The sequence below is a fragment of the Argopecten irradians genome, chromosome 3, assembly GCF_041381155.1.
Source record: "Argopecten irradians isolate NY chromosome 3, Ai_NY, whole genome shotgun sequence".
Taxonomy (NCBI): Eukaryota; Metazoa; Mollusca; class Bivalvia; order Pectinida; family Pectinidae; genus Argopecten; species Argopecten irradians.
Window position 1 is genome coordinate 35,177,711 of NC_091136.1, and position 17,749 is coordinate 35,195,459.

At 35.1% G+C, this 17,749-nt stretch overlaps 1 protein-coding gene across 1 annotated transcript; it reads left to right on the top strand.

Annotated features, from left to right (window-relative positions):
- Positions 1–1,447: 1,447 nt before the first annotated feature.
- LOC138318367 (thioredoxin-related transmembrane protein 1-like) lies at positions 1,448–16,005 on the top strand. Its single transcript, XM_069260669.1, has 8 exons — positions 1,448–1,692; positions 5,436–5,551; positions 10,796–10,841; positions 11,295–11,423; positions 11,738–11,783; positions 12,176–12,277; positions 12,582–12,680; positions 13,323–16,005. The coding sequence occupies exons 1-8, from the start codon at positions 1,541–1,543 to the stop codon at positions 13,500–13,502; spliced, it is 870 nt and encodes a 289-aa protein (XP_069116770.1). The 5' UTR covers positions 1,448–1,540; the 3' UTR covers positions 13,503–16,005.
- The last annotated feature ends 1,744 nt before the right edge of the window (positions 16,006–17,749 follow it).

Below are 17,749 nucleotides of genomic sequence, written 5' to 3' on the forward strand. Positions count from 1 at the left end.
CGACGGACGACGGACCACGGACCACGGACCACGGACCACGGACGCAGAGCGATTTGAATAGGCTAAAAATGGAAGCGTATTAGGCTGACATAGGAAAATATTTTTCAGGATAACGAAAATATTTTATTTGGCGGCCAATATATAATTATATGGCGGCCGTAATTTCGTTATCTGGCGGCCGCCAAATAATTACATGGCGGCGGCCGCTAAATAATTAAGTGGCGGCCGCCAGATAACTATATGCCAGAAATATAGCTGCTGCCAGATAGTTATTTGGCGGCCGCCAAATAAAACATTTCGGTTCATCGATACCTACCCACAAGGGAGCTAGCTCAGTAATATGCAAGGATGGAATAGATGACGCTGAAAAAGTTGCATTTGTTTCGTGTTGTAACCTTATCTTAGACCAAAGATATACATTTTCTAATGTTATTATGTATTGTTTTAAAGAAACTTTTATCTTTTTGTTTTGGAAAGGTAGCGGGCGTTTAAAGGTCCACTACCTTTCCGAAACGGCTTTTAATTCTTAAAATGGGAATGTACAACGAGATCGATAATTTTATATAGTCGCGAAAGTTATTTATTACACTTATCACAGCCTTAAGTTCTTCACAATTTAATTCAATTAAAATAAAAAAAAAATCATAACGCGGGTCTTAAATACCGCGCGTTAGCTGTTAATCACTGCGCCAGAAGGCAAAACAGCGAAATGAATCTCTGCTGTTACATAACTGTATCATATCTTACCCAGAAAATTTGGCATATGCTTGGTGTAGTTTCCTTATTAGATTTATAATGTTTTTTAGGCACCTTTAAATTTTGCTCCGGAAAGATAGTAGTGAGCCATGGACATGCACAGGGACTAGTAGCGTAGATTGTGACGTTACTAGTCCCTGTATGGACATGAAACAAAAATGTGATGTGGGAATCCCATAGAGAGGACGTCATTTTAGTCCACAGACTTACAGGAAAAAATACAAAACATATTAGGATATTATAAACATCTGCAAAATACGAAATTAAGCAAATTCATATAACTCTTCTATCAAGTATAATAAATATTTACATGTATAAATGAATGAAAGTTACATGAAGCGACATTGATTTAAACATATTTTATTAGTCTTTATTGTATTTTTACAACTTATTAATAAGCCCTCTCCAAACATACAAATAAAATATACATACTGAAGGCTACTTGTTGCATAGTACTAAATAGATCTAGACTACATAATGTATACATTGCAGCGATATTCAGTCACAAATTCATAGTTGAAGACTTTTATCAAACTAACAGGACGTACCAATGGTACAAAGAATATGTCTGTGGTAAAACCTAATTTTATTATTTTTATTTAGTTTCTCTTGTTAGTGAAAGCTAGGTAAAGAACGACAACTCTGATAGAGTGTGTGCACGCGCCTTTATTCGAAACAATTGGTATGTACGAAGGGGGATAACTCTAATTACCGGTTCAGTTGGAAAACACTTCCTGTTTGTTGGTAAGCGTGGCTACATTTCATTCGACGAGTAGAACTGAACATGGATACAAGTAAAATGAAGACCGCTCTGGGAGATCTCGTCCTTCTGTGTCTGATATCAACATGTCTGTGTGGTCAGCAGTCGAGTAAACCCGTCACCATTGATGAAAACAACTGGACACAGTCGCTGGAAGGAGAATGGATGGTTGAATTGTTCGTAAGATTATCGGATAGGCCTAGTAGAACAGTACGACATCTATATAGATTTTAGTTACTTGATGCAATCACTACCAAATTACAACTTTATTACGATGATTGAATGATATACATGTACATCTATGCTGATTAATCTAGGACATTGTTGACCTAAGACTTTGAAGTCACTGTTTGGATTTTCGACCATTTTACTGATTTTAGAAGTTAATTTAATTTTGTAGGTTGTTCAGTCTATTAAATTCTTCATGAAAAAAATAAAATTGGATGGCATTTCCTCTTGACAATCAAATTAATAAATATATCTTGACAATCAAATTAATAAATATATAAGATATCAACAGAAAATTTAATTCTATTATTCCAAATAATATATTCAAAATGAAATACACATGTATCTGTACAGGCAGACGGGTGCAATTATGGCTATTAATCATAATTAATCCTTAATAACATGCATTGCAATGTGTTTCATTATCAATGTAGTAGAATGCATTATGATTCGAACAAAACATTTTCAGAGGGTAGTTAATTATTCTGTTAATAACACTCTTATTAAATATCCTATCCAGGACATACATGACTGTACTGTACCTATACAAAGTTTTCTATATGTACATCAGATAACTACTGAATAAGTTTGTAGGTGTACATTACCTGAGGTATTTAAATATTAGTACAGCATATTAATGGTCACAATGATGACCAATGCGAGAATTAGTCATGATCATTGACTTGAATTAATCTGTCCTCAATAACTTCTGGAATCTGAAAGTGTCTTATGTACTTAATATAATTATATGTGTTACGGTTTATTGATAACTAAATATGATATTATTATATATTGATATACTAATAGTGTCAGTTCATTATTCCTGACAGCTACATATAGCCTAGATACTGAAAGTTATCAATAAATAAAATAACATCATGCTCAGTGCTAATTATGAAACTATTATAACGTGAGAATGAAGTCAGATACCATATATAGGGTAGCTAAATATACCATGTAGAGTTATTTTGGAATATATATTTTAAATCAAACCATTGATCCATATATTATAAATGATCTATGAGTAATTGCAGATCGATGCAGATTAAACATCGTTACCTTTTGCACTATATATAACTCTCCTTTTTAATATAATGAAAAAAAAATGTAGTTAACCCCCAGGGACTGGATGGGTATAGATACGGTACATGTATGCGTAGGTAAACTTGACAGGTAATAAGCTGTCAGATGTATATATATTATTTACCTTAGTAGGGCCAATATTTGTGACATATGTTAGAGGTGTGTGTCATCATTTATTTATGTCAGTATTTGAGTCATCTTTGTTCCTATCACCCTTAAACACATATACATATACAGTATAAGAGTATTTCATTAATGATATAATCTAAGGTATCAGTTAATATGTAATCAATATCAATGTTGATTGATTGCAGATACATTACAGTAAGTGAATAAGGTAGAATGCAAATGAAAACAGTCTCATATATTAAGCATATATAATGAAAAAAAGTAAAGATTACAATTGTGGCAAATAAATAAGCAACACACAATAGTTTAATTGTCTGTTAAAGGATAAAGAAAAACTTTTAAGAATCCAAAATTTGATTTCACAATGAATAAGAACTTCAGTAATTTTTGTCGCTTTAAACTGGCTATGGTACCGCTAAATTACATAGGATAGCATAGAGATATTATAGAAAAGAACCCACTGAAATTACAATTCTACTGCCTCTCCTAAAATATATTGAAACCCCAGTACATAGGCCAATCACAGATTTATTCAAGGCATAATAATTTGTTTTTAAAATTGGCTGTGATATATATATTTCAGTGAATTTTGATTGAAGATTATTTTACAACATTTGTTTTAGTTATCTGATATTTATAAAAGCCCATTAGGCTCATTTTGGGTAGGAGAAAAAGAAAATAGATTAGTGTAACTATGCAAAGCTATCGGGTTATTATACGAAACTTTCGCGTTATTTCGCAAAACTTTTGGCATTATTACGTGAAACTTTCGCATTATTACGCGAAAAATACTATACATATTTACATTGTTTGAGCCCTCGGAAGCTACATTTTGATCCCAGAAGCCACATTTAATATATGGAGGAGCAAGAACTTATACACATGTCATTTATACACATGAAGTTTTTTAGTAATGCTGAAGTTTACTCAAAATAAATGTTGAAACATCGTTTAAATCTGAAAACAGTTTCCATCTTGTTAATTCCAATTGATTTCGATACTGCTTTACAACTGATTTACTTTAAATAACTTTCAGGCGTTAAACTACCATATACTCCTGTACTCACGTGCATCCACATAATTTTCATGTTCATTTTAGAATAGGTTCTGATTACCATTTTACACACATTTTATAAGCAGCAAATTTTCTCTTTGCTTGTATCTATACTGTTGCTAAAATAACTCCCATGAGTATCTATACTTTCGACCAAATCCATTGATGTACAATGAATTGCTAGCTCGCCTATTCGAAGAATAGGGGGAGCTAATGTTGTCACCCCGGCTTCGGCGTCAGCGTTTGCGTCCCATTTCATGTTTAAGTTTTTGAGCAATTCTCTGTTTCGTCAATTGTTTATAAGCTTAAGTCATCATAAATGTAAATGATTTTATTTTCCTAATGTGTATGGATGTTGAATGTGATAATACAACCAATTTGGGGCCATTTAGGTTTTTTTTGAGTCTGTTAATTTGTCATATTTCCATGTTAAAGTTTTTGAGCAAGTTTCTATTTTGTCTATTGTTTAAGCTTAAGTCATCATAAATGTTTATAATTTTATTTTCCTAATGTGTATGGATGCTGAACGTGATAATACAACCAATTTGGGGCCCTTTAGGTTTTTTTTGAGTCTGTTAATTTGTCATATTTCCATGTTTAAATGGTAAATACTTGAACATCAACTTCTTCTGAATAGGCGAGCTTTGCTGTTCTCCAACAGCTCTTGTTATCTAAACGTTCACGTTACTGATAACAACATTTTATTGTTGGAGAAACAAATATATATGACACAAATTTCAACAAATCTTCAACAAAATTTTTGAAACATCAGTTTAATATAAGTGTTTTGACATCATAGTCGCATCGATATTGGACTTTTAAATTCCACTATCCGAAACATAGAGTTCATCAGGGTAGTGTCTTATGGCCATCCTTTTTTCTTAATGACAAGCAACTCAGATAATCCTATTGACATTTTTCGGAGAAAATTCTTTTCTAATGAAAATTAGATGCCTTTGATTCGCTTAATTTGCATTTAGGTGTTATACTGCCTCAGTAAAATATAAAATTAAGACTTCCGATTATGTAAATTGGGATGGTATAACATCATAATTGTTTAAAAGTTTCGCGTAATAATGCCAAAAGTTTTGCGTAATTACGCTAAAAAAATTTCTTCTACCAAAATGAGCCCTTTCGTAGATATTTGTTTAAGCAAATTAAAATTTATTTTGGGAAAAAAAAAAAAATCGGGAGTAATCTTAGCTCTTCTATGAATTTCACAAAACTTATATGTTGATAATTATAACTTGTTGAATTTTATCGATCATGATCAGCTTTTGTATGCAGTACAAAATGATAATCTCCCCTTTCTTGTACGGTCAGTAAAACTTATCAATGAAGAAAAGTGAACTCTAGGTTTTTCACTTTATGATTTTATACACATTGGTGGACTATATATGGTGTACTTATTTTGTATATCAACAGTATGGCTCCTTGGTGCCCTGCCTGTCGGGCTTTCACTGAGACATGGACAAGCTTTGCGAAATGGAGTGATGACTTTGATTTCAAAGTCGGTGTTGTTGATGTCACAGAAAACCCAGGTAAGGTATAAAATTGTTCAGATTATTTACAGCAAACACAGTTTTTACTAATTAACCATTTAAAGGGTTAGTGAATGTCCAATACCCAGTTGAAATAAAAGTTCTAGCCATATCAATACAGATCTGAATATTTTCTTAAATTGTATTTATTTTCTGCTATTTGTCTTCCAAAATGAAATAAAGCGATAATATCATCAAAATCTTGACAACACTAGTATTTATTTATACAGCTGTATGATTTTCCTGTTTTTAAGTGAACATTAGTATTATACAGTGTTTACTATGTATACACTGTATATATTTATATATATACACACGTACATGTACCATGCATTTGACATACATGTACCGGGGTACATAAAAAAAACAAGAGGCCCATGGGCCTTAACGGTCACCTGAGTTCAGATACAGAATGAACAAAGACATGCATATAAACACTATATTTTTGCCCATCAGGCCCTTGGAGTCAGTTAGTGATTTTATAAATTTGACTTTTTAATCTATGACGATTATTTGGTTCAATCAAATCTGTGAATTCAGAAGAAATTTTTTTGAAATGTTATCCATTTTGACCCCTTTTGGCCCCACCCCTCTGGCCCCTGGGGGTCGGTCAGGACCAATATGGATATGATGTTAAATACTATCTCAGGCTAATAATTCTAACCCAGATTGACTGATTTCCTATGAAAACTAAGCAAATAATGTTCCTAAATGTGTTTTTCCTATATAAACTATAGTAAATTTGACCCCCTCCCCAGGGGAAAATCTGAGATCCAAGGGCCATGAAATTCACAGATTTTTGTAAAGGGCCTTAAGACCTTCCAATCGATCAAGAGTGTCTGGTTCCATCAAATCTTTGAATTCTAAAAGAAGATTTTTGAAATTACCATTTTGACCCCTTTTGGCTCCGCCCCTCTGACCCCTCGGGGTCGGCCATGACCAATATGGATATGATATTAAAATGTTATCTCAGGCTAATAATTCGAAACAAGTTTAACTCATTTCCTATGAAAAGTAGGCAAATAATGTTCACAAATGTGTTTTTCCTATATAAACTAAAGTAAAATTGACCCCCTCCCCGGGGGAAACAGGAGACCCCAGGGTCATATAATTCACAATTTTCATAAAAAACCTTAAGCCTGTCCATCTATGAAAAGTATTTGAATCTACCATTTCCAGTATTTAAGACAATTTTTAGCTCACCTGGCCCGAAGGGCCGGTGAGCTTATGTCATGGCGCGGCGTCCGTCCGTCCGTCGTCCGTCCATCAACATTTCCTTTTATAAATCGCTACTTGTCATATAGAGTTCTGCATGGATTGTAACCAAATTTGGCCACAAACATCCTTGGGGGAAGGGGAACAGAACTTGTATAAATTTTGGCTCTGACCCCCCGGGGGCAGGAGGGGCGGGGCCCAATAGGGAAAATAAAGGTAATTCCTATAAAATGCTACTTGTCCTAGAGTTCTGCATGGATTGTAACCAAATTTGGCCACAAACATCCTTGGGGGAAGGGGAACAGAACTTGTATAAATTTTGGCTCTGACCCCCCGGGGGCAGGAGGGGCGGGGCCCAATAGGGAAAATAAAGGTAATTCCTATAAAATGCTACTTGTCCTAGAGTTCTGCATGGATTGTAACCAAATTTGGCCACAAACATCCTTGGGGGAAGGGGAACAGAACTTGTATAAATTTTGGCTCTGACCCCCCGGGGGCAGGAGGGGCGGGGCCCAATAAGGGAAATAGAGGTAAATCCTATAAAACGCTACTTGTCCTAGAGTTCTGCATGGATTGTAACCAAATTTGGCCACAAACATCCTTGGCAAAAGGGGAACAGAACTTGTATAAATTTTGGCTCTGGCCCCCCGGGGGCAGGAGGGGCGGGGCCCAATAAGGGAAATAGAGGTAAATCCTATAAAATGCTACTTGTCCTAGAGTTCTGCATGGATTGTAACCAAATTTGGCCACAAACATCCTTGGGAAAGGGGAACAGAACTTGTATAAATTTTGGCTCTGACCCCCCGGGGGCAGAGGGGCGGGGCCCAATAGGGGAAATAGAGGTAAATCCTATAAAACGCTACTTGTCCTAGAGTTCTGCATGGATTGTAACCAAATTTGGCCACAAACATCCTTGGGGGAAGGGGAACAGAACTTGTATAAATTTTGGCTCTGACCCCCCGGGGGCAGGAGGGGCGGGGCCCAATAGGGAAAATAAAGGTAAATCCTATAAAACGCTACTTGTCCTAGAGTTCTGCATGGATTGTAACCAAATTTGGCCACAAACATCCTTAGTGGAGAAGGGGAACAGAACTTGTATAAATTTTGGCTCTGCCCCCTGGGGGCAGGAGGGGCGGGGCCCAATAAGGGAAATAGAGGTAAATTCTATAAAACACTACTTGTCCTAGAGTTCTGCATGGATTGTAACCAAATTTGGCCACAAACATCCTTGGGGGAAGGGGAACAGAACTTGTATAAATTTTGGCTCTGACCCCCTGGGGGCAGGAGGGGCGGGGCCTAATAAGGGAAATAGAGGTAAATTCTATAAAACGCTACTTGTCCTAGAGTTCTGCATGGATTGTAACCAAATTTTGCCACAAACATCCTTGGGGGAAGGGGAACAGAACTTGTAAAAATTTTGGCTCTGACCCCCCGGGGGCAGGAGGGGCGGGGCACAATAGGGGAAATAGAGGTAAATCCTATAAATAGCTACTTGTCCTAGAGTTCTGCATGGATTGTAACCAAATTTGGCCACAAACATCCTTGGGGGAAGGGGAACAGAACTTGTATAAATTTTGGCTCTGACCCCATGGGGGCAAGAGGGGTGGGGCCCAATAGGGGAAATAGAGGTAAATCCTATAAATCGCTACTTGTCCTAGAGTTCTGCATGGATTGTAACCAAATTTGGCCACAAACATCCTTGGCAAAAGGGGAACAGAACTTGTATAAATTTTGGCTCTGATCCCCCGGGGGCAAGAGGGGTGGGGCCCAATAGGGGAAATAGAGGTAAATCCTTTAAATTGCTAATAGCTACTTGTCCTAGAGTTTTGCATGGATTGTAACCAAATTTTGCCACAAACATCCTTGGCAGAAGGGGAACAGAAAATTGTATAAATTTTGGCTCTGACCCCCTGGGGGCAGGAGGGGCGGGGCCCATTAGGGGAAATAGAGGTAAATCCTGTAAATCGCTAATAGTCATATAGTTCTGTTTGGATTTTAACCAAATTTGGCCCAGAAACATCCTTGGGGTTAACAGAATTTGTATAAATTTTGGCTTTGACCCCCTGGAGCAGAAAGAGTGGGGCCTAATAGGGGAATTCAGAAAAGAAACAAAGAACTTGAATTCAGAACATTTCTAGGCATTACAAACCAGATGAGCGATACAGGCCCTCTGGGCCTCTTGTTTTAAAAGTTTTAGCCTATTTGCCCCTTCTGGCCCCTCCCCTCTGCCTCGAGGGGGTTGACCAGGACCAATATAGATATGATGTGAAAATGTTATCTCAGACTAATAGTTCTAAACAAATTTGACTCATTTCCTATGAAAATTGAGCAAAAAATGCTCATAAATGTGTTTTCCCTATATAAACTATAGTAAACTTGACCCCCTCCCCAGGGGGAAACGTGAGACCCCAGGGTCATATAATTCACAATATTTGTAAAGGGCCTCAAGACCTTTCTATCTGTGAAGAGTATGTGATTCTACCATTTCCAGAATTTCAGAAGAAGATTTTTGAAGTTATAGCCTATTTGACCCTGCCCCTAAGGCCCCTGGGGGTCAGTCATGGAAAATTGGTTAATAGGATTCAATGGCCATCTCATACTGATAATTCTGACAATATTAGACTCATTTCCTATAACAAATGATAAAATAATACTCAAAAATGTGTTTTCCCTATATAAACTATAGTAAACTTAACCCCCTCCCCAGGGGGAAACCCGAGACCCCAGGGTCATATAATTCACAATTTTTGTAAAGGACCTTGAGACCTTTCTATCTATGAAGAGTATTTAATTCCATCATATCTGTGAGTGAAGAAGAAGATTTTTGAAATTTTAGTCAATTTTACCCCTTTTAGCCCCTCCTATAGCTCCCTGGGGGAGGGGGGACCATATCATTCCCAATTTTGATTGGCCTTATGCCTTAGAAGGTTTGTGCAAAATTTCATTGAAATTGCTTCAGCAGTTTTGGTGAAGAAGTCGAAAATGAAAATTGTTTACGGACATATGACGGACGACGGACAAAAGGCAATTAGAATAGGTTACTTAATTGAGACTTCGTTTGTCTCAGTTGACCTAAAAAAACAATAAATATACACATGTGATGTCCTAATTTAAAATATATTTTGATGTATTACATTGTAGGTATAAAAGCTATTTACAGTATACTGGGTTGAAATCTTAATTACAAATAGAAAATAACTTTTATATTGATCTCTGACAGTATTGTTATGTTATTATTGGTTATGATAATTGGATCTCATTAGCTGCCATATGGTGACATATACAATGTGTCTATTGATTTTTGTGATATGATCAGTTCACATATATTACTGTTAAACAAATATAATGATACAAATTGCATACTGTATGTTGCTCATTTGTTATAATGCCATGATTTCACATTAAATGTTGTTTTTTTTTCTGTTAAAAATTATACTTTGATCTGCACTGAACTTTATTTTCATGAGGTTCTATGTTCCTCCCATCGTCGGGGAGACCCACGGGTCATCGCACTACACTACGTACGCTACACTTATCATAAGTGAAGCTTAGTGTACTGCGATCACCCGTGGGTCTCCGACGATGTATTCCTCCATGCCATCTACTATAACTGGAGCTAATGTGTGTAATACCAAACCAACAGCATACATATAGTATGATGGATATTTTGTTTTGCCAACTTATGAAAAAAAAATCCATTGTACTGCATTTGCGTTGGGATGAAAGTTTTAAGAACCAATAAACTTTGACTTAATCAGGTGCATCAGTGACTGTGCTTACTAATTCACTTGGATACACATGAGCTTATGATTACTTTTCTCCTAAATGTTCTGCTCCTTGAGTTGTACATGCACATTGGTGGTAGGGGATGATATCAATAGCAACATCTCAGAAAATTAAGACATATTTATGAAGATTGGCGGAAATTTCTCCAAGATATTGTGATTGGAGATAATAACTATTGGTTACTTTAATATCACTTTGGTTTTCCCTCATGGGTTTAATTGTGTTATCCCTGCATTGTTTCAGGACTAAGTGGTCGGTTCCTGGTATCTGCTCTTCCCACTGTTTACCAGTAAGTATAAGACTCTCAAACACTTGCCGGGTAGAGCTGTTATAGCCCTAATACAGATCTAAGTTTTGAATTTTATGTCTGCAAGACACAGTAACTATAGTGCTTATACACTTGATTTACTGTAGGAACTTAGGCTTCTTTCAACAACCAAATCCTATGAAGCATTATAATAATAAAACTTTTTGATGTTGGGAAAAAAACTGAGAATATGGAGAAAGAGAGAAAACACCATCCTATATAAGCTGTTATGTTACAAGCTGTCCTTTGCACTTTCAACTTATATTCAGAGGTGGACGGCTTTAGAGATAGAATGACCAACCAACATCACATGACTACATGTACCACAGTGATATACATTCAGAGCAGCATTGGACACACTTAAAAGAGTCTGTCTTTTTAAAGGTGAACAACATATTTCTTTGTTCTAGATCTGTTGCTTTTATGCATTTTCAGTGTAAAAGATGGGGTGTTCCGACAATACAAGGGAGGACGCAAGGAAAACGAGCTGGTCAGTTTTATTGATGACAAGAAGTGGGAGGAGATTGAGCCTGTGGTTTGGTACCTTTCTCCCAGCTCTGTTCAGTAAGTATGACATAACATAGGTCTACACATACATTAAAGATTTGAGCCTGTTATGTCTAATATGAAAAGCTCTGTATTCTGTCTCTATTTTCAACTAATTATATAATGTAATAGTATCATGTTGTATGTAACCCTGCACTTCTAGGTTACAAGTTCAGCGGGTCACATTTTGCCATGACTCTAAATCATGGTATGCTCTTTGGTTTCTATATACATGTATACAAACTTTCCTGCTCTTTCTTAATATGTTAATGGAGTTACCTCCCTTACAAACTACCTGAATATATATTTAATGGTTTGTATTTGTCTTACAGAATGGGGGCAGTAGGATTCTTTTTCAAGGCTGCAATGCAGATAAGGGTAAGCAATTGCAATGTGAAAATATTTTATATTGTTTAATCTGAACACAAGACCATCGATAGATAATAACTTGTAATATATAGAAAGATAAAACAGATATATCCTTAATCTAAAAACTGCATCATGACATTGATCGAATACTTTGACAATAGTAACATGACATATAGGTCTACATATACAGTGAAGATTTGAGCCTGCAATAATGTTGAATAGGGTAAGCTCTGTATTCTGTCTCCATTGTCAACTAATATAGTATCATGTTATATGTAACCCTGCACTTGTAGGTTACAAGTTCACCGAGTCCCATTTGGCCATGACTCTAAATCATGCCATGTTTATACATCTATGAATTGAAGAAATTTTGATACACTAATTTATGTAATTGTCCATAGGCACTGTACAATGTGATGACGTCAGAGTATGGACTCCCTGAATGGGCATGCTATGTGATCTTTGCAGTCATGACTATAACTCTGGGGCTCATTCTCGGACTGGTATGTTTTTATTTATACCTAGATGAATATTTCTTAATTTAGAACAAATAGTTATGTACTCTTATAAAACTTTTTTTCATCATTTCCTTACTTTTGAGTGAATGCATGAACAGATTATTTTACTTTAAGTGTTGGAAAGTCTATTACAGTGATTTATATAATTAGATAGAAATTGAAAGTAACAAAATTAAAATGGTTTCAGCCTTTTAGTAACTTCCATGGAAACATAGAATGTTGTGCATGTATATCCATTAAGTCTTCTCCTGATCATCAGTTGGTAATTAAAGTTGATATGTTTTTGTAGCTTATAGTATGCTGTTGTGATATGGTGTTCCCCACAAAGTACCTACCTCCACCCCCTCCCCAGGACATGATCCCTAAGCAGGGGGAGAACGAACTGGAGGTAAGAAGATAAATGATGAAGGAATATTTTCAAACAATAAAAAAGTTTGAAAGTATTATTAAATGTAATATAATTTTCTTCAAATTTACATACCAGGGTATCTATTAATATAACAAAATGTTAGTTCATTAAACTTGAAGTTTGGGGGACGATGGTTAAACTTTGAATAATGAAAATATTGAAGTAATGTCTATAATTGTATACTTGAGGCTATAAAAGACAAAAAATATTGGGACCAATAATAAGTTTGAATTCAAGAATCAAGAGATTAATCTGTTTGTTTCTATTACCTCATTTTGAGTTGATAATGTTTGCAGTCTTTGGTGAATTGATAGTATAGTGTATGCGCCATTGATTTCAACAGAGACTTTTCAAATGTTTTTGATAAAATGAGTGTTATGTGCTGTTGTACTCCCATATCACGAGTCCACTGGCCAGTTGATTTCTTATCAGACATTATTCTGAAGTAATGTTTCAAAAGTGTCTCTTCATGCTACACGTATACCTGTAACATTGTTAGAGCAGCATGGCAGGAACCTTGCTCTCCATACCAAATATTGATACTTTACTCAATACTTCATTTGATAAAACACACTAAATACATTGTACACTGAGTTACTGTTGTTATTCCTCGGTCATCAGTCACAGGAGGGAACAGAAGATGATGATACAGAAACGGAGGATATCATCGACGATACACCACACTCACAGTCAGAGGGAGAGTCTATTGAGGAAGAGCTAGAGAAGGCCGCGAAGGAGGCGAAGCCAGAAGAAACCGGTGATGCCAAACCAAGGAAGCGTCGACCAAAGAAAGCCGACTGAGTCTACTGTGTGATACTTTCTTACAGTGCCAATGTGTGTCTGATGAGAGGTGTGTTTATACTCTAAACAATAATAAACATTTCTTTTAACTTGCCAGACTGTGTGTCCTGTTTGTAAAAATGGGAATTCAGTTGTTTGATTGAATTTTGTAACACAACTGTTCTTTCATAATGTCAACATGGAGATCCAGTCACAATGTGGGGAGTTACTTCAGGATTATTTATTCATGATACAAAAAGTATTTGATACAACTAAGTTTTGGGAGGAAAACTTTTCTCATTTTCACTAGCTGATGTCTCATTAATCATCTTTTAAGTTTGTATATAATTCTATGTCAAATTTGTATATTACGAATGTATTCCAAAATCCATGTTGACTATTATCATAATTAAGTAGTTTGTTTCTTGCTTGTTTCATTTTAATATTACATACAGAAATTTAATTGACCAATGAAAGCATTTTGAAATAGGCAGATAGAAATGCATACATTTTGAATATGATGAATACTTTTTGAACATGTATCTGATTGTTAACTTTTTTTATCATAAGATGAAATTCTGCTTCATTCCAATTTGTTTTTGTTACATACAACAGTTTTATTTAACAGAATATTGATATATCTACATAACTACCTTGATACAGCAGATATATTGATATATGTTGATATGTTATAAATGGTACCCATAAAAGTATTATAGTAGTATATTCAATTCAGATTTATGAGGAAAATGTCCAGCTCTTTTATATTGACTGTCAAAGAGACTAATAATGACATCTAGCAGTTCCCTCGATCCTCTTTCAACTACATTTGTATTTTCTTATGCAAACTACATAGTGAATTCTGACTTTCACTATGGTGTAATGTATATTTTCTTTACTGTTTTAAGCATTGACCACTAATTAGCCCTTAAAATTCCAAAATATACTTTCCTAGCTTCCACTTAGGAAGTTAGGAAGAGTTTAAAAAAACCTAAGGAACAAAGTAATTACAAGGTGTTACTTTGATATCGATATTCAAGATTAACAGAGATAAGATTATATGTATGGCTTGTTTTGTCAGAAACAGTTTACATGAGGTGTTTTTCTCAAGAGTTAATTTGCATAATACTTTTTCTTAGTACAGTACACTCAAATCTATGCTATGGAAGGACACATGTTTAAAGATTTTATTTAAAAGTTATTTCAGCGCTCCAAATCAACTGTTTGATGTATGGTGGATCAAACTAGGATCTTCACACTACATGTATTTAGATTTAGGTCTGAGTGAACAAGATTTGTTAAATAATAATGATTGAGATAAATTATTAGGTTGTGCTTGTTTTAACTTGCTCAATATATACCCATCAAAACCACTTATTCCAGATTTTTTTAGTTATCCGTTTAATATGTTGATAGATAAATTACAAATATTGTGTAAAACTGATTTAAACAGGTCATGGAACTAAGTTAGTCCAAGTTTCTTAGAGGTGTCATCGTCATTAAAACAAAGCAGATTTTAAACTTTAATAAAAGTTTGAAATACTGGTGTAAATAAAGAAATGTTAAAATCAAACATCTTGTACTTGTAGATTGTAAGCAAATGTAAGACTTATGATTGACAGTTTTCGTGTTAGTGCATGTGTATGTAAGCAAGTGGTGAGAACCAGATAGGAAAGATAGTAGATTTTATAATTATGTAAAATGTAAGAAAGATCAAGTGAATTGTTTGAGGAAGCTTTAAGATATCCGTCTCAACTAAGGTTTCTTTGCTTTAGGAATCTACAGCGATATTGGCTTTATATTGTTTTGTCATTCCAAAATGCATGTACTAATTAATACTATTTTTGTAAATACAAATGATGTACATACATATAAATGTACCAAGTAGAATTAATGTTAGTGATGTGAACTTCATGCAGAAAAGTCTTTAGTAATTTTTACTTAACCAGAATGTTTTTGTTTATTTTGTTCGAAAATGATATGGTAACATTTGCAAAGAGATGTAATAATCAAAATGAGAATTTTAACGTTTGATTTGAGAAAAAAAAAAGAAGCAAAGACAAAAAGTCTTGTAATTTTCAAGACACTTAAGGTACCATTTCTGGTGTTATTTCCTTGCACTGGGTATACAAAATACCAATTCAATTTTTGAATTAATCTATGGGCTGTCAGTCCAAGCAGGTAAATGAGTCTAAATATTGTACCACGCATGCTCTCCAAATATAAGTTGTGGTTAAAAGACTTCTATAAGTCATAGCAAAGTCATGACCAATGTGTCAGCAGTTTCTCAAGGGACTCTCATAATTAACATAACCCTTACATAGAAAGATTTACCCATCAAACAAACCAAAATAATGTTTCAATCTTGTAAGATTTGACGTAGTTTATTTGTTTATTCACATTGTTAATTATGTTAGGGATACTATTGTTGCGAACACCAGTGTTTGAAGTACCTAGACATGTACTCTTATCAAACATGGATTATAGTTTGCCTATGCAAATAAAATGTCGCTCAAAACCCAAATTGTCTTTCTTATTAATTCAAGTAAAATAACTTTCAACATCCTCACCATCCTTAGAAATCCAAGAATCATTTGTTGTGGTCACAAAACAATCGAGTAGTGACTCATTGGTTTCTAACTACAGTATTTTTGTGCAGATAGTGTTCACGACCGCACACATGTTACGATCATGAATCTTCTGTAAAATCTCAAAATCTAAATGGCTAAATAAATATTGTCTGGAGCTTGAAATGATGTGTAATTACATGTAAGTGTGTAAATGACTCATCAGATTAAACAGATTACCTTATAGATATGCATCTTTGCCAGTTTCAGTATGAGCTTGGTCACAGTTAAAACTGCTGACAGGCTTTTCACCTTTAAAGCAATTTCTTTCCGAATGAAAATTTAATGAACATGTTATTGATTTGATTGATAGATAAGATATGAGTTATTCAAACAAGAGATCCCAGAGTGATCTTGAAGCCCACCAAAGAATGATCTATGTCCGACAAACGAAAGAGGGATCTTTTCTCTGATTTTCAATCTTTTACTGCATATTACCACATGAAATTTGAGAAAGATCCTTTGAGTACTTTCTGAGATATAAAACAGTAACAAACTTCAATTATCAAAAGCCAAGATGGCGGCCTGTGGCCATCTTGTACATCGATCGGTCCCAAAATGCAATATGCATAACCAGGGACCTAGGGGAACCTGCACATGGAATTTGAGACGGCTCCCCTTCAGTACTTTTTGAGAAATAGCATTAACAAACTTCAATTGTCAAAATCCAAGATGGCGGCCTGTCAGACATCTTGTTGATAGATTGGCCCAGAAGGCAATATGCACAACTAGGGCCCTAGCGGAACCTACAAGTGAAATTTGAGAAGAGGCACTTCAGCACTTTCTGAGAAATAGCGATAACAAACTTTTAACTATCAAAATCCAAGATGGTGGCCTTTTGGCCATTTTGTTGACCGATTAGTCCCAAAATGCATTATGCACAACTAGACCTCTAGGGGAACCTACATGTGAAATTTGAGAGAGATCCCTTCTGTACTTTCTCGTATAAAACCTTAATTTGCATGATTCTTAGTATTCTATTCTATTTTAATTCATTTCATATGTACTGTTTAATTAAGTCGATTTTGTTTGCCTTTGTCGTGGTAATCAGTAAGGTAGGGTTCTTCTCCATCCATTTCAGATCTTTCACTTTCCCCAGCCATCGAGCCTTTACTTCATGTATAAATATACTATAATAATACTTAGTTTTAATTCGCTGGGTTATCGAATGTATTGAGACGAGGGTGTGTGCAACATGTATAGTAGAGATCGTCCATTCACTCCGGCAATTCGCATTTCTCTTCGTTGTGTGATAGTAGGCTAAGCCAAATGTAATTAACCATTAGCTAGTATAGTTCTTTGTTTCTCTCAAAGATGTGTGATTAATCAGATTTATCCTTGTTTTCGTGTAAATATTCACGTGTAAACTTATGTTAATGTTCTTGGATCAACTGCTTCAATGGACAGGTCAATGCGACCGAAACCCCGAAAATATTTTTTTTATATAAATAACATATATTAAATAAAAATTTCTCGGTAACGATTAATTGGTCTGTTAGTACGTTTTACGTAATGACAAACATATGCCTGTTTAAATGCGATTTTTGTATTTAGTTTACGGCTGATTATAGGTATAACTCTGTTTAAATAAATGTTAATGCATGTACGAATAAATGATTGTATTTTGCCAATAGGGTAGGA